The sequence below is a fragment of the Heptranchias perlo genome, chromosome 14, assembly GCF_035084215.1.
Source record: "Heptranchias perlo isolate sHepPer1 chromosome 14, sHepPer1.hap1, whole genome shotgun sequence".
NCBI classification, from domain to species: Eukaryota; Metazoa; Chordata; class Chondrichthyes; order Hexanchiformes; family Hexanchidae; genus Heptranchias; species Heptranchias perlo.
In genome coordinates this window covers 49,591,677-49,616,870 of record NC_090338.1, presented here as the reverse complement: position 1 = coordinate 49,616,870, position 25,194 = coordinate 49,591,677, and the positions used below count along the sequence as shown (strand labels likewise).

Genomic DNA, 25,194 nt, shown 5'->3' with positions numbered 1-25,194 from the left:
TCAAAAGGAAACTCTTCCCTTCAGTTCAAATAATGTTTCCTTGGGTTTTCTCTTATTTCAGGCACTTCACATGGTGCCATCATGTGTATCATTCCATTGTCTTCTACTACATTTGTGCTAGTAAACTATGAACAGGCCAGCAAAATATTTAAGGGACAGAATATTAACCATTGAAGTTTAAAGTTTAGGCCTGCTGCATGAATAGAGATCATCAGAGATTGGTGGTTTTCAGAAATTGTTTTTCTTGTAACGCATTCACACTGGCAGCTGTTGCGAGTTATGTGGCTGGTATCATGTTTCAGTTTATCATAAACCATTGTTCCTTGATGTGTGTTCTCAATGTGGTACAAATAGGGTATGTTAACCTGAGATAGCGGTGACATGAATTCAAAATCGCTGCAGTTCAAAGTATGCGGTACAACCCCACCTCAATCTCAATCATATGAATTCACTGCAGGAGCCTGTTGTTCAGTGCTGTCAGCAGGACACCATGCCATCAGCAAAAATAAAAAATAGTTTGGCAAAATGGAATCAAACTACTCAATTCCAAATCTACCTGTATAATACATGTTTTTCAAGGCAGTAACATATCTCAGGGTTGAAATGATGGTGAACAGCTCTAACTTTGAGTCTTGGATTACAAAATCATATTAACCCCTGATGTTGCTATAGCTTTGTTACACAATCTAAAGGGCCCGTTTTCTGACCACTCACCCAGTGGGGAGCCTTGACCTCTGGCTACATAATCATTTTAATGGATGGAAAGATCATGGGTAGTGTGCCCACGAGTCCGAATATGCACGTTCAGTGGGCGAGGTTCCCTGCTCGTAGTGCAGACTTGGAAAATCACTCCTCTGTGTTTTGTAATTTGCAGAGAGGTTTCAAATATCCTGTTTGGAATTTAAACCCAGATATGCATTATTCTTTGTTTACCAAACACTGGGCTGTTTATGCTGTCAAAACCAACACGGCCTTACACCAACATTGTAACATTGTCATTGTGCTAGATCTTAAGTCAAGCTCGCTGTCTTCGACTGATAATTACAGTCAAGTCAGGCAGCATCTGTGGAGAAAGGAAAAATATTAAGTTAACAATTCAGGTCTATTACCATTGGTTCTGTTGAAGGGTGATGGACCTCAAACATTAACCTAACATTTTTCTTTCACCACAGATGCTGCCTGACCACTAAGTGTTTCCAGCATTTTCTGTTTTTTATTTCAAATTTCCAGCATCTGTAGTATTTAGCATTTTGACAGTTAAAGGCAGCTTTCAACTCTGCAGATCTCAGTATTCAGAAAAAATTGGAACTTTTTTTATTAGGATGCCAAAGACCAACCTAAAAATTCCAGAAGATGATGTAATTGTTTAGTAAAGGGGTTAGGGTGCTATTGCCAACGGAAGAGTTTTTCCGGATAACAGGAATTTCAATTCATCCTCATACAATCATGCTGTGTGAAAGGATAGAAAGCCAACAGAACCGCTCTTTCAGCAGGTCAGGCATCATCTTCGAAGAGAACAGACCAGTTGACATTTTGGGTGTGGGCCCTTCAAAACTGTTTTGACAAGGGTTGTGCCTGAAACTTAACTAGTCTGGTTCTGATGCTGCCTGACCTGCTGAGAGTTTCCAGCATTTTATGTTTTTTGTTTCAGACTTTCATCATCTCTAATTTTTTTGCATTTTGTTTAGAACTGCTCTCTTCATGGCTCAACAAGTTAATCAAGAGAATAGCTAAGCCATTGAGACCAGGGAGGTCCCAGATTTGTTTCCCAGTTTGCATGGAGTTAGTTGATTTAGTCAGTGAGGATTATGATAAAACTGCTACAATTGTTTCTTCGTTCTCTTTTTTTCATTTCCTTTGTCTGCCTCTCATTATCTGTCTTGCTCGTTCCTTTCTACCTGTTTCTGTCTCTTCCCTTCCTTCTGTCTCTTTCATTCCCCGCTCCTTCATTCTTTCTCTATTGTTTGCTGTCCCTCTCTCACATACAGTTACTGACATCTTTGTCTCATAAACCCATGTGGATCCTTTACTTCAGGTAACACAACTGCTGCCTTTTCTAATGTTGATAGCCCTCCCCCTCGCTGGAAATGGTGGCACATTCAGACGACAATTAATTAGCTAATATTGCAGGTAATTCAAAATATGTGGTTCGCTGGCTCAGAATAAAGGCGTGAGTAATTGCATCCTTTATGTCAGGGATGTCCAACCTTTTGGAGCTGCGGGCCAGATACTCATGTGAAAACAAATGAATTGGCTATATGTTAATGCAGCAATGCAAGCCCAATACACAGAAAATTTGAACACCCCTGCACATAAAAATTAGGGAGGTGGAAAATTAGGTCAATGTTCCTTTTCATCATTCAGTGACCCCTGCTGGAGAATGCATATGTGTAGACATCTTTTGTGGACTGAACCCTGCTTAGCTGTGATGTCCTCCAAGGCTGAAACACAGTTGAAGGTCACACAGGAAAAATGGCTGCTTGGTTGAATGAGGGTGTCGGTCACCCATGGAATTGTACCTCAGGATGAGCCAGCATCTTCAGGATAGGGGAGAACATACCTACTTGACAATTCAAGTATTTTGCCTGTGCAGTACACAGTTTTCCTAACGAAAATGTGTAATGGTACACCAAATGACAAAAAAAAGCCTCAGCATTTAACCCCGTTGTTTCTAATATTCTTTTCTCTTAGGGTTTGTTGGTCGCTGTTTGGAGAATTTATTGTTGGACCAACGTTTCTGGCTGAATGTTTCTCTTGTGGAAGATGTGAAGATTCAGGTTGAAGTGAATGAAGCCCATTTGTCAATGATGTATTTGGACCTTTTGTTACAGGAAGGTAAGATAATGAACGGTGGATGTGTTGGACCAGGGATGGGGGCTGAATATGGAAATTGGACATGAACAGGGTCAGTTAAATTAGAATTCAGATTCACAAATATAATATTTGGATCTCTAAATCCAAATTTCAGAATCGGATTACTTTCCCTTTCTGTATTCCAGCAATTAGGGTTTTTAAGCTGAATCACATGTTCAAAATGTGAAGTTACATTTGAAAACCACCAACACATTTTCAGGAAAATGATGGCACATTTACCTGATCTGATGAATATTGAGTTATCTTCAGTTTGAAGTGAGCTAAACTGCATAAATTTAGATTATCATGAAGAGATACTCTCCATTTGTGTGAATTAGCACTGGAACAGCCAGTTGGCACTCATGTCAGCTGCAGTTCTGTGCTATTATATAGTCCTGTACAAGTGACAATTGACTTTGAAAGCAATCAGCCCACAATGATTATTGCACCAGAGAATGCTGGCATTGATTATAGGTTGATCACAGTTAATATCTGATAAAAGTAGATTCCTTTCTTTATTTCTTGCAGCTTAAGTAAGGGAGCAATTAGTAGCATGGTGCATGGTACAAATGGGTAGTATCATGCGCCATGAATGCTCTGCCCATTTGCACTGCCGGTGAGCAACTTAACCAGCAGTCCTTAAAGGGACCACTGAAGGACGCTCAGCAGGAATGCTCCCCCTAGGCCCTCAAAAAAAAATTCTGCCTCACTGCCAACCCATGCGAGGCCTCCTCCCTGGGATCACCTCATGTGGAGCTGGCTGATTTCCCACCCTCCACAACAGGCAAGCTGCCTTGGAATGCTGCTTTGGTGCCCACAGCTCATTGACTGCATGTAAGTGAAGCCCAGACTTCAAACCGGCTTAGGCCTCTTAGTGGTATCAACAGACAGGTGGCAGATGTGTTCCACCCGCTGACCGCTTGTTATGTGCCTGAAATTAAAATTGGCCTCAGTGTATTTTCTTACTGAGATTTGTAGGCCAGGGCAATTTCCAAAAACTGATTTATTACAACAACAACTTGCATTTATTTAATGCCTTTAACGTAGTAAAATGTCCCAAGACATTTCACAGGAGCATTAGCAGACAAAATTAGACACCGAGCCACATAAGGAGATGTTAGGACAGGTGATCAAAAGCTGTTTTTTTTTATTAAGATCTTGGAAAGTATTTTTTTGCTGTAAAGAGGTAGGTTTTAAGGAGTCTTAAAGGAGCAGAGATAGGCAGAGAGGTTTAGGGAGGGAATTCCAGAGCTTAGGGGCTAGGCAGCTGAAGGCACGGCCTCCAATGTTAGAAATATTTAGCTGAATTTCTGATGATTACAAGTTCTATTAATTTATTGGTACTAGTGGATCTCCCATGGCATTGCCCATGGAAAGTCAGATCAAAGAGGATTTCCCTCCAAGCACTTTCGTGAGGTATGGGGGATCTGCTGCCTGTGGAGCTTATGGAGCTGCATCTAGTGGTATAATTGATCAGATGCAGGCATGCCTGGGTATCACAAATAAGTTGTGCATAACATAAAAAGACATGATTAGTATCCAATCTTGATACCATTTTATAACCGACATTAAGAAGTGTGCGACAGTGACTGTGGGTGTTTCACTGTCAGACAGCTCTCTCCTTCCTTCATGGAAGTGCCGAGCAACCCTTTCCAAACATTACAGCCTCAAAACTGCCAAACTCTATGCCCGATGTGAAATCTTGCTTAATGGGAATGCAGATCAGTGAATCGGGTGTGGAGATCAGTGCACCTGATTCCCCAATTTATGCTACCGTTGAGTGAATTGCAGGTGCTTACAACTGAGATTAGGAGCTTATTGTATAGGGAATCTGATTGCAGGATTTTGTAATTATGATCGTGTTTCTACAGATTCTGTTACAGCAAAAAAATACTTTCCAAGATCTTAATCAAAAAAAAGTATATAATTCTGGAACACTGGTGCAGGATTTAAGGTGTCAGCTTCACTTCAGATTCAGCCTTACGGAATAGGCCTAATTGGAGCTTTTAACAATACTTTTACTGAAAACCAAAGCATTTCCACCTCACATCATAGTAGGCACAACTTTTGATTTAGAACTTATCACAAAATCCCAGCAAATTGATAGTTTGCCAATTAGATAGATTTCATAATATCCAAAGGTTTCACCAGGAGCTGAATCAGAACAGTCTGCCATCCGAAGGTTCATTAATGGCCTTCATTCTGCAATGTTACTTTTGGGCAAGACTCCAAATAATAACAAGGGCAGACTAACCGAGAGACTACGGATTGATTTTGTAATCATATTGACTGTATTTAGGAGCCAAATTAAAACCATTGTACAAACTTTTTTTTTCTCAAGACAGCTATTTGATTACTAAAGGCAGTATTTTAAATGCACTGTTATGAAGCAGGAAGTACTGAATCTAGCATTGGATGGGTAACACAGGCTTTAGGTGTCATAGGACTGCCTGTCACTGCATTTCTGGCCAAGTCTTTTATCACAATTTTTATTCAGGCACAGTATAAATCTCTGAGGATTATTATCCTGCTGAAAGGGCTTGAAAGATCCTGAGATACCCTTTTCTGCCCCATGATCAGGGAATGGTGCACCCCACCCTGGAGTGCTGTGCAATGTACTCTGCTGACATGGAAGAACTTATCTGCTCCACTTAAATAAGTGTCAGGACACTGTCACTCCTTCCTTCTGCTTATGATGTGGTTTCCCATGGATTGGCTTATTTCAGGTTCCAGGGAATTTGTGCCTAAAGATTGCACAAAGCCAGCTGGAATGTGCTGAGCTCAGATTCGTGGATATATGTTGACTGAAAGTAAAGATCTTCAGCATATGTAACTGACCTAGCCCAATGAGCTAAGTTATGCACAAGTTATTTTATTCATATTTATAATGAAATCTTAATGTGAAAAGTAATTATAAATGCCACTCAAATTATTTACCCTTCTATATAATGTTTAAAAGCCAGAACTATTCATAATTTATTTATTTTTATTAATTTATTTGGAGGGGCTTTTTCTTTTTTTTTCTTCTTCAGTAGGCCTCATGTTAGTCTTCATGGGGCCGATTTTCGGATGGCGGAGCAGGTGCGTTGGGACGGGGACGCTCGTAAAATGGCAGAAATCCGGAGCGGGTTTGGCGCCCGGCTCCAACCTGCTGACTTCCGGGTTTCCAAGTGATGCGTTCGGGTGCGCGCACACCTCCCGAATGCGGGACTCCCGCTGGCAATTGAAACCAGTGGGATGCTGATTTCCATAGTTAGTCAGATAGTTGAGGTACTTGAGAGACCTCATTGAGCGGACATTTTGGCAGGGGTGCAATTTTGAAGCATCCTCAGTGTGTTTCTCATGCTGTGGGAAATACTCTGTGTTTCAGCCAGCAGCCAGTGCGAGATGCAAAGGATTATTTGACAGGTGGGGAGAAAACCTCATTTATTGCAGCAGGGCACTCTGTCACTTCAGACAAAGTTTTGGCTGCAAGACCTTTGTCTTTTCCCTCAAAATTCTTACTTTACACCCAAAACTCTGCTGTGCATAACACATTTACCTACTTTGCGGACCCCCTCAAACTCACACCGTCAGGATGGGGGGGGCGCGCCATGGCTGCATTCATCACTTCATCCGAGGAAGAGCAACATCCCCGGCCTCGCCAGGCACGGTGTCCACCTCCGCCACGTGGAGCTCCACAACACTACTACGCCACAGGCACCTGCACAAGAGGACAGAGGCAACAACAGAGAGAGCGATGTCGCAGGAGGCACTACCCCCACAACAGCGTCTACCGACCGAGGCTCAGCTTCCTGGACTTCTCTGAGGAGCGGTGTATACGGAGGCTCAGAGTCAGTCGCCAGGTAGTCGCAGACATCTACAGCCTCCTTTATGCCGAGCTGCTCCTGGCTGGTCCGAGCACCATCTTCTTACCTGTCGCTGTCAAAGTCACCACTGCCCTCAACTTCTTTGCCTCTGGATCATTTCAGGGTGCCACCAGGGATATCGCCGGGGCCTGTCAGTCGTCTGCACGCAAGTGCATAAGGCAAGTCACCGAAGGCTTGTTTCGCAGGCCCTCGCACTACGTCAACTTCCCTATGGATGACCTCAGCCAGACGGAGAGGACAGTGTCATTCCCTTTGGGTGCAGGGTGTAATCGATTGCACCCATATAACAATACGAGCACCTCCACACGAACCAGGACTTTTTATCAACAGGAAGGGCTATCACTCCATCAACATTCAGCTCATCTGACCGCCACACAAGATTCCTTCAGGTGTGTGCCAGATACCCTTGCAGCTGCCATGATTCCTTCATCCTCCGGGAATCCAAAATCCCACCCCTCTTCCACGCACCGAACACCCACAAGGGCTGTCTCCTCAGGGACAAGGGATACCCCCTGCACAAGTGGCTCATGACACCTCTGAGGAACTCCACCACCAAGCAACAGCATCGATATATAGACAGCCGCATCGCTACTAGGTCTACAATTGAGCATGTTATAGGGCTGCTCAAGATGCGCTTCAGGTGCCTTGATCATTCTGGGGGAGCGCTTCAATACGCACCAGACAGAGTGGGACACATTATAGTCGTGTGTTGTGTCCTGCACAACATGACACAACAGAGAGGAGTGCCGCTTGTGGAGGCCCCATCCACATCTGCCACCCACATTGAGGAGGAGGCTGAGGAGGAGGAGCAACCCATGGGCAGAACAGCAGCTCACCTGGCTGCTCGTGAGGCCAGGGAGTCACTGATATATGAACAGTTCTCCTGACATCAGACACTGTGAAGAGTCCAGTCCTCACTGCCTGGACAGAGTAGCGGCCACACCAGCCTCCCGCCCCCTGCACAAAACAGTGCTGCAACTACACATACACACACTGTAGAGTGACCCAGTGGGAAGCATCAAGTGTTGGCGTTTTTGGTGAACCTCATGAAAGGGCCTTATTTCTCAAGCCTGTCAAGAATGGCCAAGACGTGGCAGTAGTGGTGACAATAATAATATTTAATGTGTGTTTAACAAAAAGCAAATATAAATTAAAAACATGACCAACTGTCAAACACCCGTGTGCATCCCCTTTGTGCTCGCAAAACCTTCGCCTTTCGCTTCTGACAACTCCTAGAGGTACATCCCCTGTGGCTGCAGCAGAGGTAGTGGCAGGTTGCTCTTGTTCATGCCCTGACCGATTAGATGCTTTGGGCCTATGCCCTTTGGGTTTTGGTGCCCGTGGGGGCCCCTCCAAAGACTGCTCCACCTGCACCTGTGCAGGGGCAGACCCGGCCACCTGGAGAGGAGGCAGCATTGCAGGTATTGGTTGAGAGGGGGGCAATGGGTGAGACGTGGGGGCGCTTTGAGTGGCGTCCCCACTTCCGTGTCCCCTTTCGTCATCATTCCTCCCCTGGGCCAGGCCCACACCACTCCTACCATTCTGCTGGACGACAGTTTGGAGGACGTGTGTGAAGCCTTCTAAGGCCAGTGCTGGAGTATCTGTCTGCCTGTTTAAGGCAGCAGAATGTCGTTCACCCTGACTCCGAAGGGCCATTGTCAGGGCCTGAATGGACTAATTTGTGAGCCGTGCTTGAAGTTCCATGGAGGCTAGCCTTCCCTCTATTGCAGACATTCCCGCACTTACCTGCGACACTATGTCAGAGATGCCCTCACGTCCCTGTGATAATGGGCTCTATTTTAGCAACCGCTATCTGGTGCGTTCCTGGCGGGGGGGCTCCGAAAATCGGGGAATCCCGGAGCGGGTCGGGAGCCCGGCTCCAACCTGCCCACTTCCGGGTTCCCCACAGACCCGCCGACGTGCGCGCGCAGCCCCCGCATGTGGGACTCCCGCAGGCAATTAAAGCCGGCGGGTGCCACTTCAGAATATTTATGTTGCTATTTCAGGTCGTTTACAGACCTGATTGACCTGTTATATTAGGAGGGGTGGGATTTTGCAATGAACTGAGACTATTTCCCATACTGGGGGAAACACTCCCAGTTCAAACGGAAGTGTTGCAGCCAGTAGCCTGTGGCAGCTGCAAAGGTCCATTCGACAGTTGGTGGGGGGAAGAGACCCTTCACCATCGCAGGAGGCCACTCCGTCACATTGGACAAAGTTTGGCCTCCACCACCTTCCTCCTAACAAGAAAATTCACCGACCTGGAACCGCAACCCCGGTGTGTGGCCACACTTACCTACCTTGCGGACCCCCTCAGACGTACACCTTCCGGATGGGGGCTGCCGTAGTTGCAGTCATGACCTCCTCGGAGGATGAACAGCATCATCAGCCTCGCCGGCCACGCTGTCCGCCCCTGACACGTGGAGCTCCACAACACAGTGCTGTGAAACATCCACCTGCACAGCAGGAGGGAGGGCAACCGCAGAGAGAGATGCGTCGCAGATGGCACTAACCTCGCCATAGGGTCTACAGACCGAGGCTCAGCTTCCTGGACCTCTCTGAGGAGCAGTGCATACGGAGGCTCAGAGTCAGTCACCAGGTAGTCGTGGACATCTGCAGCCTCCTTAATGACGAGCTGCTCCTGGATATACCGAGCACCATCTTTTTACCTGTCGCCGTCAAAGTCACCACTGCCCTCAACTTCTTCGCCTCCGGATCCTTCCAGGGTGCCACCGGGGACATCATCGGGGTCTCTCAGTCATCTGCACACAAGTGCATAAGGCAGGTCACCGACGGCTTGTTTCACAGGGCCTCGCACTATATCAACTTCCCCATGGATGACCACAGCCAGATGGAGAGGGCGGTTGGATTCCATGCTGAGGCTGGCTTCCCACGGGTGCAGGGTGTAATCGATTGCACCCATATAGCAATATGGGCACATCCACACGAGCCAGGACTGTTCATCAACAGGAAGGGCTATCACTCCATGAACACCCAGCTCATCTGTGACCACCGTAAGAGATTCCTACACATGTGCACCAGATACCCTGGCAGCTGCCACGATTCCTTCATCCACAGGGAGTCCAACGTCTCGCCCCTCTTCCACTCACCCAACACCCGCAAGGGCTGGCTCCTCGGGGACAAGGGATAGCCCCTGCACATGTGGCTTATGACACCTCTGAGGAACCCCACCACCGAGCAACAGCATCGATATAACGACAGCCACATCGCTACCGGGTCCACAATTGAACATGCTATAGGGCTGCTCAAGATGCGCTTCAGGTGCCTTGATCGTTCTGGGGGAGCGCTCCAATATGCGCCACGCAGAGTGGGACACATCATAGTCGTCTGTTGTGCCCTGCACAACCTGGCACAACAAAGAGGGGTGCCGCTGGAGGAGGCCCCATCCACATCCGCCACCCATATTGAGGACGAGGAGGAGGCCGAGGAGGAACGACCCATGGGCAGAACAACGGCTCACCTGGCTGCTCGTCAGGCCAGGGAGGCACTGATATGTCAACGGTTCTCCTAACATCAGACTGTCTGAAGAGTCCAGACCTCATCACCTGGACAGAGAAGCGGCCATACCAGCCCCCTCCCCTGCCCCCTGCACGGAACAGTGGAGCAACTACACCTGCACCCACTGTAGTATGACCCAATGGGTGGGACCAGGTGTTCGTCTTCATGGTTTAATAGGACAAAGTCAGCATGGCTTTACAAAGGGGAAGTCATGTCTGACAAATTTGCTTGAGTTCTTTGAGGACATAACGTACAGGGTGGATAAAGGGGAACCAGTGGACGTAGTGTATTTAGACTTCCAGAAGGCATTCGACAAGGTGCCACATAAAAGATTATTGCTCAAGATAAAGAATCACTGGATTGGGGGTAATATTCTGGCATGGGTGGAGGATTGGTTATCTAACAGGAAGCAGAGAGTTGGGATAAATGGTTCATTCTCGGACTGGCAACCAGTGGCCAGTGGTGTTCCGCAGGGGTCAGTGCTGGGTCCCCAACTCTTTACGATCTATATTAACGATTTGGAGGAGGGGACCGAGTGCAACATATCGAAGTTTGCAGATGATACAAAGATGGGAGGGAAAGTAGAGAGTGAGGAGGACATAAAAAACCTGCAGGGGGATATAGACAGGCTGGGTGAGTGGGTGGAGATTTGGCAGATGAAATACAATATTGGAAAATGTGAGGTTATGCACTTTGGCAGGAAAAAACAGAGATCAAGTTATTTTCTTGATGGCAAGAGACTGGAAAGTACTGCAGTACAAAGGGATCTGGGGGTCCTAGTGCAAGAAAATCAAAAAGTTAGTATGCAGGTGCAGCAGGTGATCAAGAAGGCCAACGGAATGTTGGCGTTTATCGCTAGGGGGATAGAATATAAAAACAAGGGAGGTATTGCTGCAGTTATATAAGGTATTGGTGAGACCGCACCTGGAATACTGCATACAGTTTTGGTGTCCATACTTAAGAAAAAACATACTTGCTCTCGAGGCAGTACAAAGAAGGTTCACTCGGTTAATCCCGGGGATGAGGGGGCGGACATATGAGGAGAAGTTGAATAGATTGGGACTCTACTCATTGGAGTTCAGAAGAATGAGAGGCGATCTTATTGAAACATATAAGATTGTGAAGGGGCTTGATCGGGTGGATGCGGTAAGGATGTTCCCAAGGATGGGTGAAACTAGAACTAGGGGGCATAATCTTCGAATAAGGGGCTGCTCCTTCAAAACTGAGATGAGGGGAAACTTCTTCACTCAGAGGGTAGTCGGTCTGTGGAATTTGCTGCCCCAGGAAGCTGTGGAAGCTACATCATTAAATAAATTCAAAGCAGAAATAGACAGTTTCATAGAAGTGAAGGGAATTAGGGGTTACGGGGAGTGGGCAGGAAAGTGGACATGAATTTAGATTTGAGGTTAGGATCAGATCAGCCATGATCTTATTAAATGGCGGAGCAGGCTCAAAGGGCCGATTGGCCTACTCCTGCTCCTATTTCTTATGTTCTTATGTTCTTATGGTAAGCCCCATAAAAGGGACCTATTGCACAAGCCAGTCAAGAATGGGCAAGACGTGGCAGTAGTGGTGATAACAATGGGGTTTATTGGGATGTGCACTAAACAAATATAAATAAAAACATGACAGATCGTCATACACCCTCGTGCATTCCCTTTGTGCTCACAACACCTTTGCCTTGCGCTTCCGGGAACCCCTACGTGGTGCTACCCCTGTGGCTTCAGCAGAGGTAGTGGCAGGTTGCTCTTGTTCATGCCCTGACCGATTAGATGCTTTGGGCCGACGCCCTCTAGGTTTCGGTGCCCGTGAGGGCCCCTCCAAAGACTGCTCCTCCTGCATCTGTGCAGGGGCAGGCTCGGCCACCTGGAGAAGAGGCAGCAATGCGGGTACTGGTTGAGAGGGGGACAATGGGTGAGACGTGGGGGCACTTTGAGTGGTGTCCCCACTTCCCTGTCCCCTTTCACCTTCATCCCTCTCGTGGCCCAGGCCCACATCACTCCTTCCATCCTGCTGGACGGCAGTTTGGAGGACTTGTGTCAGGCCTTGGAAGGCCACTTGTAAAGTATCTGTCAGCCTGTTTAAGGCGGCAGAATGTTGCTCACCCTGAATCCGAACGGCCGTTGTCAGGGCCTGGATGGACTCATTGTTGAGCTGTGCTTGACGCTCAAGGGAGGCTAGCCTTTCCTCCATTGCAGACATTCCCGCGACACTATCTCAGAGATGCCTTCACGTCCCTGTGACACTATCTCTGAGAGACCCTCCTGTACCTGTGCCACCATTCCTCTCATGCAGGAGTTGGACTCCTCCATCACTTGCGCGATTAAGGAGAGTGTGCGTGGCACCTGTTCCAGTACCTCAGCAATGTGCTGCTGCCCCTCGACGACTCTCCTTTTCACGGCTGGCCCCCAGGGTTCAGCATCTGGGTCCAGCTGAGCAGAGCCTGGAGAAGAGTGCTCCCACCGATGCGGACTCTCCACGGCTGCCCCTGCCACCAGGGTCTGCTCGTGCTCACATGTGCATGGTGACTCACCATGTGCAAGCCCAACTAAGTGAGGACGGGGACCCACCGACGTGTGTGTTTCTGCGCTGGTGGATGCAAGACTCTGATGAGAAGAGGGACCCTCAGAGACTTGCAGGACCACTGAGGAATCACCCTCCATGCTCACGGCGCTCGCAGACGGCCCTGCGAGAGAACAGAAAGCAATATTAGGCATGTGGACAGATGTTGAGGTGCGGCAGATGCCAAGTGATGCTAAGATCATTCGCTATCATGAGTGCTGAGTGTTAGCTTTCTGTCACCAGCCGTTTGTGCAACCCCAGCTTTGGCATCCGCCTCGGACAGGCACTCCAGCGTGTGGCTGAGATCTAACGCCTGCTGCTCCGCGTCCGTTAGGACCACCTTGTGTGGCGGGCCCTCTCCTGGGCGTTCTGGCATCTCTTCTGTCAAGGCAAAACACAGAGGCGTGATTGAGTGACGCTTGCATGGTGAGACGCTGCATGCATTGGTGTGGGTGGGTTGAGCGTGAGGGAGATGGATGGGAGGGTGCGTGTGCCACATAGCCATGACATTGTATGGGGATTGGGTTGCGTGGTCGTGTTCGAATGGGGACAGGGGTGGTGAGTAAGTGCAGGCAAGGTGAGGATGATAGTTGAGTGGATGTGAGGAGTGATGCGAGAGCGCTGTGCTGGCAGTGCAGAAGGCGTTGTGTGGTGGTGGAGGTGATGTGGAAGACGGAGTGTAGGAGAATGCGTAAGTATACTCACTTTGGCTGACCTGGTTAGGTCATTAAATCTCTTCCGGCACTGGACCCAGGTCCGTGAGACGTTGCCGCTGCTGCTGACCTCTTCTGTCACCTCCGACCATGCCTTCCTCGTGGTGGAGGGAGGGCGCTTCCTCCCATCCGATGGGAACAATGTTTCCCTCCTGCTCCTCACCCCATCCAGCAGCAGCAGCTGGAGTGAGGAGTCCGAAAATCTTGGGGTAACCTTCCCCCTGGAGTGCTCCGTGATGTTGCAGTAGTTGTTTGCAGCAGGAGGAGCATTGGTGGACTTCCCCTTTAAATAGAGTTCCACCAGCTCTCAGACGTTTCGGCGCATGCGCAGCTGAGCAGCGGGAAACCCGGAACCAAAGGTAAGTGGCTCCAATTATCCCATAATTGTGCGCGGAGCTGACTGATTTCACCAGGCGCGTTACCCACGCGCCCAATAGCCCCCCCGCCGCGAACCCGCAGCGCTGGCAATATCGAGCCAAATATCTCAGAGATGCCCTCCCTTACCTGTGCCACCATTCCACTCATGCAGGAGTTGGACTCCTCCATCCTCTGCGTGATTGTGGAGAGTGCGCGTGGCACCTGTTCCAGCACCTCGCAAATGTGCTCCTGCCCCTCGATCATTCTCCTTTTAAAGGATGGACCCCAGGGTTCAGCATCTGTGTCCAGCTGAGCAGAGCCTGGAGAAGAGTGCTCCCACCGACGCGGACTCTCCGCAGCCCTGTCCCTGCCACCAATATCTGCTCGTGTTCACGTGTGTGGTGACTCACCATGTGCGACCCCCAACTAACTGATAACGCGGACTCACCAACGTGTGTGTATCTGCACTGGTGGATGCCCCCTCAGAGGCCGGCAGGTCCTCTGAGGAATCACCCTCCGCCGTCACAGCAGTCGCTGAAGGCCCTTTAAGAGAACAGAAGGCAATATTAAGCATGATGACATATGTTGAGGTGCTGAAGATGGCAAGGCATGTTGACACCAATTGATATTATGTGTGCTGAGTGTTAAAGTTCTGTCACCAGATGTTTGTCGGGTGCCAATCTCGGCGTCCCCGATGGACAGGCTCTCGAGGGTGCGGCTCAGTTCCAGCGCCTTTTGCTCCGCGTCTATGAGGACGACTAGATGTTGCAGCCCCCCTCCGGTCCTTGCCCTCTCCCGTGCATTCTGGGCTCTCTTCTCCTATAAGGGGAGAAAGTAGAGAGGTGTGAGTGATGGTGACGTGGCCAACCACTGAATGCATTGGTTTGGGTGCGGCTGACCGTGAAAAAGATGCATCAGAGGGTGAGTGTCAGACAGAGCCATGACATTGTATGAGGATTGGGTTGAGTGGTAGTGGTGGGGTGAGTACTCGGGAGATGAGGAAGCGGTGAGTAAGTGCAGGAAAGTTGAGGATGAGCTTTGAGTGGGTGTGAGGAGTGATAGAGTAGTGTTGGCATGTACAGAATGAGTTGTGGGGTGGGGACGATGATGTGGAAGACTGATTGTAGGAGAATGAGTAAGTGTACTCACTTTGTCTGACCTAGTTAGGTCATTGAAGCGCTTCCTGCACTGTATCCAGGTGCGGGATATGTTGCTGCTGCTGGTGACCTCCTCTGCCACCTCGAGCCAGGCTTTCTTGGTGGCAGAGGCAGGCCACTTCCTCCCGTCCACCGGGTAAAACACATCCCTCCTCCTCCTCACCCATCCAGTAGCACCTGGAGTGAGGCATTACTGAACCTACGAGCAGCCTTTCCCCTGGGCTGCTCCATTGTGTAATTTGGGTGTTTGCTCCAGGAGCAGCATTGGAGGACTGCCCCTTTAAATAGAGCTCCTCCAGCTGACAGCCTGTGATGCGGTGCGCAGTCCACCCGCTGCGCAGGTTTCTGATGGGAAACCTGGAAGTCACGTTAAGTGGCTCCAATTTACCCGCGATCGCATGGGGAACAGATGGATTTTACTGGTTTTACTGGGCGGGATTTCCACGCGCCCAATTGCCGCCCCTCCCCCCCCCCCCCCCCCCCCGGTTGCCATCCCACCTCCCCGGTAATACCTGGGCCCATAGTTCAATTGAGATCACTGACATGCCTTTTAGGGCTCTTCAAATGCTGCTTTTGAGCTGACAGCTTGATGTTATGTAAGAGCAGCCTTGGTTGGCATTATAGGGCCGATTCCCTAGTGGAGCACTTACTAGCGAGGAATGATGGAAAATTACAGGCTGCTGGCCTGCGATTTCCTGACTAACACTCCTTGTGGGTGCTGTTCCTTGCCAGAGTGCCTGACTGGGGAATCTGACCTCACTTAAATTATTTTTAACCTTGCGGTGAAGTATTTAGCTTTTGCTTTTCACTTTCTGCTGAGCAGAGATAAGATTACAAGTGTGTTGTGTCTTAAATCCCAGTAGCAAATTTACATCCTATTAGTCTGTGCTACAGTGCATGTCTGCACTTAACTGCACTTCCTTCCACAGTTCATTTCTGTCGGACAAATATTGCAATAATGTTATGAGTGTACAATATAACCCAAAGCCTATTCTCAAAATAACTGAAAATAACAGCCCCTTCGAGGTTAACCAGTGCAAACATGCCATTCTCATGCCCCACTTACAATGGTTCTGCAACATACTTGTTTGCTTTGCTGCCAAATCTGCCTCATTTATACTGTGGGGCAGGTTCAACAACAATTGATAACTGCACATTTGAGATTTGTGCATGTGCAGTTGATCCAAAGTTGCAAACATGACAGGCAACTCTTGCATGTGTACAGTAAGTGCAAAGTTGCTTTGTCAATCTAGCTGGGACCTTTTCCAATGTTGGGGGAAGGTAATTTCAGGCCAGCATGATTAAAATGCATAGTACTCAGCCTTGCCCAAATTGTTCATCCTGATCTGTTTGCGCTAGCAGCAGCTCTTTATATTTTCTGTCAGTGACACTCGGTAGCTGGAGACATCCCAGGAAACCCCCTCCCATCAGGAGTGTTGGTGTTTCCAACAACACTACAAGTGATTTGTTTACTTACATGGATTCTCTACTAGGTATTGGAGGCAACTTGTAAAGTAAATGGGGATGTAAACACTCTAAGGAGTCTTAAACGTCCACATTTTAAATAGGAATGTTTCAAATGGAATACATTCTATTGCGCAGCATTCCTTTTATGAACTCTGCTTGAAGCTGCACTGCCTCATAGATCTCACAAACTAATCAACTAATCTTCATGGGTAGGAGGAGGTAATGAAGATAATCTTTAAAAAAAATGATGAACTGTTATGAAAATATCTTTCAGTTTTTGTGAAGGGTGCATGCCACTGTCCTTTGCTGCTATCAGCTCTGTATTTTCATAATGGATGGCACTTGAATTCTGTTCTTTAACTGGTTGACTTCCTTCATTAACTCTTACACATTGATAGGAAATTAGTTTCAACAATTCTGGGTCACGGATAGGTCACTGCATTTCAATTGCTGTAACCAGTGGCTACTTTTTGAGTGTATGTGTGTGAACTGTTTTAGCTGGCATATTTCTGGTGACCGTATGGTTGAGGCCTAATTTTTTTTGCAGTAGATTCCCCTCAGCTCCATAGGGTAAATCCATTTTCCACCCAAAGCATGCATAGGCCCAAAATGGTTCTACCTTTAATGTGTGTTTATCCTACAACTTTGGCATTGAACAAAGTAGTTTCCATTTCGCACAAGAGCTCTAGTTGTAGTGTGAAGCCAAAATCAGGGTCCCACCTAACTCCAAAGTGAAGCAGAATGAGACTCGCTGGAGGGGTAGTCGAACAATACTTGGATTTGATGCTGTATGGAGTTTTAAACCAATTGCATCAAGACTACGGTACAGAAACAAGCCATTCGGCCCAACTGGTCTGTGCCGGTTTTTATGCCCCACGCAAACCTCCTCCCTCCCTACTTCATCTAATTCTATTAGCATACTCTTCTATTCCTTTCTCCCACTTGTGCTTATCTAACCTCCCTTTACTGCAACTATGCTATTTGCCATAACTATTCCTTGTGGTAGCGTGTTCCACATTCTTACCATTCTTTGGGTAAAGAAGTTTCTCCTGAATACCCTATTGGATTTATTAGTGACTATCTTATATTTATGACCTCTAGTTTTGGACTCCTCCTAAAGTGGAAACATTTTCTCTACGTCTACCCAATCAAACCCTTTCATTATCTTAAAGACCTCCATCAGGTCACCCCTCAGCCTTCTCTTTTCTAGAGAAAAGAGCCCCTGCCTGTTCAGCCTTTCTTGATAAGTATATCCTCTCAGCTCATCTTTGTGAATCTTTTTTTGCACCTTCTCAATGCCTCTATATCCGTTTATAATATGGAAACCAGAACGGTGGACAGTACTTGGTCTAACCAAGATTCTATACAAGTTTAACATAACTTCTTTGGCTTTTAATTCTACCCCTCTAGAAATGAACCCCAATGCTTGTTTTTATGGCCTTATTAACCTGAGTTACTACTTTTAGTGATTTGTGCATCTGTACCTCATGATCCCTTTGTTCCTCTGCCCCATTTAGGCTCTTATTATCCAAGCAGTATGTGGCCTCCTTAGTGTTCCTACCAAAATGCACCATCTCACACTTATCTATATTGAAATTTATTTGCCAATTACACACCCATTCAGCAAGTTTATTGATGTCTTCTTGCATTTTGACACATTCTTCCATTGTATTAAAAATACCTCCCAATTTGGTGTCATCCACAAATATTGAAATTGTACTTCCAGTTTTGAAAATATCCTGGAGTTCCTGGACACTTTTTAAACCTATCTGAAAATAATATGATTGTTTAGACAAGTGCTGTGAGAGGAGATGTGCACACATGTAAGAAAGCATGTACAGAACCCTTCACTGGGCAGCAAAACTGAGGCTTCAGCCAGGCAGTATAAACTGTGTACTCCCAAACTGCAGCTACTGGCCTCGGACTAAATCAATATGTCCTGTGCTTGTGAGCTCCTTTTAATATGGCACGTGAAGTCACTGCTGTTTCATCTCATTGCTGCACACTTCTTTTGACTTCAGTTCTTTAAACCGCCTGGGCTTGGAGACTGCTCCCTGATTGGTGGATTTTGACCAATATGGGCAGCCTTTTGTACCATCAGGAATCAACCTTTATCAGTCCTCCCAATCTGGGAACTTTAAAGAGCTGAAGCTACCATGTTTTCAAACTTCAGAAAACTATGGGAGGGATCAGTTCTGCACCACCAGGTAGACCTGAAAGCTTGGCAACCTCAATTCCCACTGCCAACTCAACTCATCCTCCTATCTGAGTTACCCCAATCCAAATCTTGGTTCTCACAACCTCACTGCCACTTGCTACATTCCACTCCCCTCCCAAGATTTGCCATTCGCCTCTTGCTTATTCTGTGCCTTCAACCCCCACTATGTGCCTAACAACCTGTCTTCTGCAAATCCCCTACACACCAGACAGCTGCTCACGTTCTCTCCATTACAGGCTCCAGAACTGCTCTACTCTCCGAGCATACTTCCTCTACAGCTTGTTGGCTACTCCTGTGATTACTGCCAAAACTCCCCAGTTACAGTCACAAGTCATCTCCTGCAACTTTGAGTTGCCCAGCTTCTCTCTCTCTGGCTTGACAGTAAAAATCTACTGATACTACTTCTGTGCTCCACATGAGCTCCTCCAACCACCCCACATCAATACATATTGCAGGCCATTACTCCATTACAGCAGCTCATCTTGACCATGTCCTCCTCTCCCTATCCAGACATCATGGGCTATTCATCAGTTCCTGCAGTTCTCACCCATTGTATCCTCTGTTTAAAACCTTTTTAATTGATATCAGTGTTACCTGCGTCTCATGGTTAGTACATACCCTGAAGGCTTCATTTCCACTTTCCGTTCACATTACCAACACTGAAACCAAACTCTGGTAACTCAACAGCTCTTTACTTTAATCGGGACAGGGGAGCAAGAGGTTGGATTTTTGTGTGTGGATGATCTCACATTTTTTCTGTATGGAGGTCTCACATTTGTGTATATGGGAGCTTTCATATTTAATCATATGTGGCCTGGTCACTGCTCTTGAAAAGTGTATCCAGCCCCCCAATTCCAAACGTTTGGACATCTCTGATCGAAATGCACCCTCCGATCTACCAGAATCTACTGCCAAGTGAAATGAGCCAGATTAAAATTGACATAAGGATAGGAGTAATTGGACATAACCTGGCAGAATTACTGCCTGCTGCCTATTTTAAAAACATTGGGAGAAAAATGAATGGGCCAGATTTTGCTGTTAAAGTAGCGGTGAGGCTAACAACACTCACCGTTATTTCAGTGCAAATTGGACAGTAACTTCCGGCGACCACACATGCACAGTTAAACGTGGAAATCCGGAATTTGCTGTCCGAAATGCGATGCTCCTTCAAAAGCTGCGCGAAAATGGCATCTCGCTGTCTGACTCTCCATTAAAATGTATTGAACGTATGTATCAGGTATTTACTTACCTGATAGATATGAACTAAACTTGCCAAAAAAAGTTTAAGTCAAGTCATTCCAATGGCATGGTAAGTCTTAGTTACTGCCAAACAACCTCTCTGGCACTGTAAATTGACTTTTACAATTGTGGAGCCTCATTCCTTCAGATTTTAATTATGGTTAGACATTGTTAGACATCAAATTTTTAAAAAATGTAATTTTTAAAACTTTTATTTCTGTTTCTTTTATCTCTGTATTTTAATTCAATCTTTCTTTCCCTCTTTCTTTATTTCACTTTCTGTAGCTGATTTGACATTGAATTCACTACAAGTCCTGCTTCTGACTGTGCTGTTATTAATGATTCTTCAATCTGATTGGTTAAGGGGATACACAGCTGTTTGCCCTGTTCACACAGGTCCCAGATGCCCTGTAGAGGGTGGTGTGCTTTTTGGCTCTCTAATTTAGAGAAACTTGCCGTGCAAAAGCTCATAGCAAGCCTACGGATAAGTGCAAGCCTAATGAACGTTCGCCGCCCGCAGCAAAATCCAGCCCATATTGGGGCTTACCAATAGTAGCATTCAGTTATTGTTTCTTTTGTGGTTGGAGTTGTCTTTTAATGGAACCATAGAAAAGATACAGCACAGAGGGGGGCCATTCGGCCCATCGTGTCCGCGCCAGCTCGAAGAATAACCAGGTGCCCATTCTAATCCCACCTCCCAGCACCCGATCCGTAGCCTTGCAGCTTACAGCACTTTAGGTGCAGGTCCAGGTACTTTTTAAGAGTTGAGGGTCCCTGCCTCTACCACCAATTCAGGTAGCGAATTCCATACACCCACCACCCTCTGGGTAAAAAAAGTTTTTCCTCACATCCCCTCTAATCCTTCCACCAATCAGCTTAAATCTATGTCCTCTAGTTCTTGAACTCTCTGCTAGGGGAAACAGGTACTTCCTGTTTAATCTATCTTGGTCCCTCATAATTTTATACACCTCAATCAAGTCTCCCCTCAGCCTCCTCTGCTCCAAGGAAAACAACCCTAGCTGGGTGGGACCCCAGCCATGGGCTTGCACAACAATTGAAGAGTTATTTCTTTTTTAAAAAGCAGGAATTTGATTTTTTGAATGTCCTTCCTAGGACTAACATACAGCAAAAAATAAGATTCACAGTCAGTCATGACTCAGGCCTTTACACCATGTCTAATCCTGTCTATGTGTAATCTCACCCCCAGTCAGATCTGCTCATCAGTTCTTACGTCAGGCAACTCATAAGTTGAGCTTCCGCCCTGCCCTAATCATTCCACTCTGCATGGAGAGATTTCCTATGTTCGTTGCTGGTGCACCTCACCTTCATCTTCTGCCAGTTTACCACCGGCAGGAGGTTTTACCATCTGTCAAGGGCAAGGGTCTGCAATGCCATGCTCTGTATTCAGCATTCTTCCCAGCTGGTCTGACATGCATTGAGTACTTAAGGCCCTGTACTGATACTCTTTCAGTGTGCCCCTTCTGCAGCTAGAGTGAGGTAGTTTTCCACATATTTGCACAGTTCCAATGGTTTTAACCCTCTTTCACTACTTGAAGGGACTGCTCCTCAACTTATAGCTCTATTTCTCACCAACCATGTTCATTTGTGGTCATCCTGTACATCGGGCGAGCAGGTTAGAGAAACTCTTGGTAGCTCATTTCTGGGATTGAACTAAATTAGAGCATGTGTAGAATTGCTGAGCAGGTGTCTCTGATTGCTTGGCTATGTTTTGAGATTTGGTACGTGCCCTGATGAGTCTGAAGTGCAGGCACCCAGTGTGCACTGGTTCCCTGGAAGCATTCTGTGGGATTCACTGCTTCCTTTTACCCAATTTAACTATTGTAAATTATGGCATCATTTATGCACTTCATGGTCTTGGTTTGAACAGGCCATATGTTATTATTAGTGTGTCCTCTTCTTTGTTGATGGATATTTTAGCATTGCAGATGCTTGTGGTGCAGTAGGTTTAGCCTGATCCCACCAATTATTGGTCTGTCCAAAACAAGACAATGTCCTCCCTCCCCGCGCCCCCCACCACTTCCACCACAGCTACATTGCCCAATTAATGCGGCAAAATGCCCAAGTACCACTAGAAAAATGATTCACAATTAAACTATGGGCTTATTGTTAGCAGTGGAACAGTAGTGATAACTATTTTGTGCTGGCAGTAGGCCCATTCCATCTGTTAACTACAAAACTAGCCTTCTGTTCACTGAAAAGCGTACACATCTGCTTCCGCTGGAAGAAATTTAGTTCCAATTATCGGCCCTCCTCTCTTGAAGGCAGTGACATGCTGTGGTAGAGAGCCACAAGCACCAGCAACCCTCCAATACCTCACCCAACGGCTGAAACAGTGGTCTGGATATTAACGCAGTGGTGGGTTCCGAGCCCTGGTGGGGGGGGGGGGGGGGGGGGGGGGCAATTTTTTCAACAGGTTTCCCACAAGCCAACCAGCCAGATTGACAGATTGACTTCCTGTCAGGTGGGAAAGTAGCCAGGGAGCGATCAGGAGCTTCGGGGTTTGGATCGGGGTGGGGGGGGGGGTGCGGGGGGAGTCTGACATCGGCGGGTGTGGGGGTCGGCTGATTGCGGGGGTCCTGTCATGGGGTATTTAAAAGGTAAGCTTGGTGCGCCATGAGGAAGCACTCCTGCTCCTCTTGGCCCACAAACAAGGCAGTGGAGGCACTTACTGTAGTAAACTGGATCGCCAAGTGTTGAAGGATAGAATATTACAGCCTGGTCTTCAGTTGCTTCCAAGCCTTTATTCACAGAGATCCACATAACCCATAGTACACCCCCTAGATAAGCTCTCATATAAATGGATACATGAGAGTCCCCAATTGATATGCACCACCGGAATACAATTATCATTAATTGATATAAATCATATGGATACAATTAACACTTACCTCATTGATTCGGCCCTTCTCTCCTTTCATCTGTCGGGATTCCCGGTGTTAAAAATAAAACTTGAGTTAAAATGGAGGCATGCAGCCTCCTTAAAATATTTTAGTGACTGACCCACCTCCTGAGAGCCAATTGGTTGTCTGCCTCCCTGACCCGCCTCATTTAAAACTGGACGTGGGCGGGTTGGGGTCGGGTTTCCCATTTTTTAAAATTTCTAAACCCCCGCTCGTCTTCTCCCCTACCTGCCCTGGGGGGATTAAAATTACCCCCAGTGTCTTTTAGCAAACTATTCAATCCACAGGCAGGGGGCAGCTGAGTTCACTGCTATCCTCACTAAAAATACACACACACTTTCCAACAATGCGACTGGGTAGCGTTTAGGAGCGGGAACCCTGCCTGGTTTAATTCACCTCTGTAGCCTACGGATACTGGGACCAGGTGTATCATCAATTATGCCTGGTGAAGAGCCAAGGCCCATAAGCATAACTCCAACATGATTGAAAAGAGGAGAAAATCTAAATTAAAATAGGTCAGGGTAGAGTTTCCACTTTGGGCACAATCGATAATTGGGCGCAAATTGCGCCTGAAGATTGCGCTGGTGCATTTTACGCCGAGTTTCCGCTACAATTAAAATCTGCCATGTATCAGTGCAATTTGGCAGCTTAACAGAGCATAATCATTTTTTTTTGCAATCAAAAATATTCATTGATATATTTAAGAGTGGTAACCTGGTGCAGTTTTATTAATACAGCTGAAAATGGGTTTATCACTAAAAATAAGCATTTTTAATAAAGGTGTCCAGTCCTCTGCCTGTGAGTAACCTGATTTTAAATCACTGAAAATGACTCAATAAAACTATAGAACCATTTACTACTTTCATTGGTGTACACTTGTCAGTTTCTTAATATTTTTTAATATTTAAAAACATTTATACCATGCATACCAGTGCCTTTGCGCCTAAGAAAACTGGCATAATTTTAAAACCCTGCCTGAATGGCCGCCGGCTGGCACAATCGGTGAAACTCACCATCCTGATTGTTTCGATCGGGGGCTTGGCCAGTTTTGTGGGCGGGGCTAGTTTCAGGCACAGTTTTATTTTTTAGCCAGCGCAAAAGATTGGGGAAACTTGAATTACGCTGGGCACAAATTGAAATTCCACGATGTTTTGCGCTGATTTGGCCGGGTTGAGCTGAAAATGCCAGTCCACTCTAACGGAAACTCTGGGCCGTAATGTTTAGATGATGCCAAGCTTAGGTTTAAAATGTTTAAACTAATCTTACGATTAGGTATCTTTTACAGTTTTGGGTTTATTCCATCTGAATAATGTTAAAAATGCTTTGCTTTGTGCTTAATTCAAGTACTGTTGTAAAATTAGCAATGCAGTAAATTGAACTGCTAAGATTGTGTTTCTTATTTCAATTGGTTTTCCTTAACAAATTTAAAAAAGTAGGTTTATGCCACTGTTGCCATTTTCATCGCATATTTATTTTGTTAAAAACATTCTAAAGCTGTTATATATTTGTGCATAAAGGGCACTTCTTCACCAGAGCCTTATCCAACATTCCGAAGAATGAAGACGAAGACCTGAGTATCTGTAAGGATGATCTCATCATGGTCAAGGATATTGGGAACGATTTAAAATGGGAAGCAATCACACTTTCGACCAATGAAAAGGGCCTCGTTCCGCTATCTGCTCCACAGGCTCTTCTCTACCCATTTTACCAGTACGGAAAACAAGCTTTCTCTCATTTATACTGTTTCTGTGTAAAATTGTGGAACCTCTCTTATAAATCGCATCACTAATTTTAATTCTTGAAGGATTCTACTGCCTGTTTCGTATGTAAAGGTTGCAAGACTGATTTTCTATAAGAATCTGATGATGTTATGAAATAGATTTAGAGGAATACACAGACACAAAGAAGATTGGCTGACTCACAGTATGCTGAGAATCAATAAAATAACACAAAGAGTGAATTTCTGCAGGGTCTCCCGCTTGTCCCCCCTTACTTTGGATTATGCCGGATGAGTGGGAAAACCCCCATAGAAATCCACCCCCCACAAGCCATTTTTGCTTATGACGCCAAAATGTAACTGCAGTATTCAAATTGAAAAATATATGAATTATTACCTACATCTTTCTTTGCATCACAGAAGAATGTATATTCTCCCTTGCAATACATGTTGCAGTTTTGTCAAAGTGTTTGGTATAATTTAAAAGAACCTATTTTGGCAGTATTGTTAAATCAGCCTCTGAATTAAGGCCTAAATAAAATAACGTTACAGTGTTGATAGTCATGGCTTGAAAAGGCTAAAACATTTTTAAAAAAAATCTG

The 25,194-nt window shown here is 46.4% G+C and overlaps 1 protein-coding gene across 2 annotated transcripts in view; it reads left to right on the top strand.

Annotated features, from left to right (window-relative positions):
• sh3tc2 (SH3 domain and tetratricopeptide repeats 2) overlaps positions 1–25,194 on the top strand; it is a 75,825-nt gene that overhangs the window by 9,607 nt on the left and 41,024 nt on the right. For both annotated transcript variants that reach the window (XM_067996418.1, XM_067996417.1), the window contains exons 5-6: positions 2,692–2,835; positions 24,393–24,585. In XM_067996418.1, the coding sequence (XP_067852519.1) occupies positions 2,692–2,835; positions 24,393–24,585 (337 nt within the window). The remainder of the gene's footprint in view (positions 1–2,691; positions 2,836–24,392; positions 24,586–25,194) is intronic.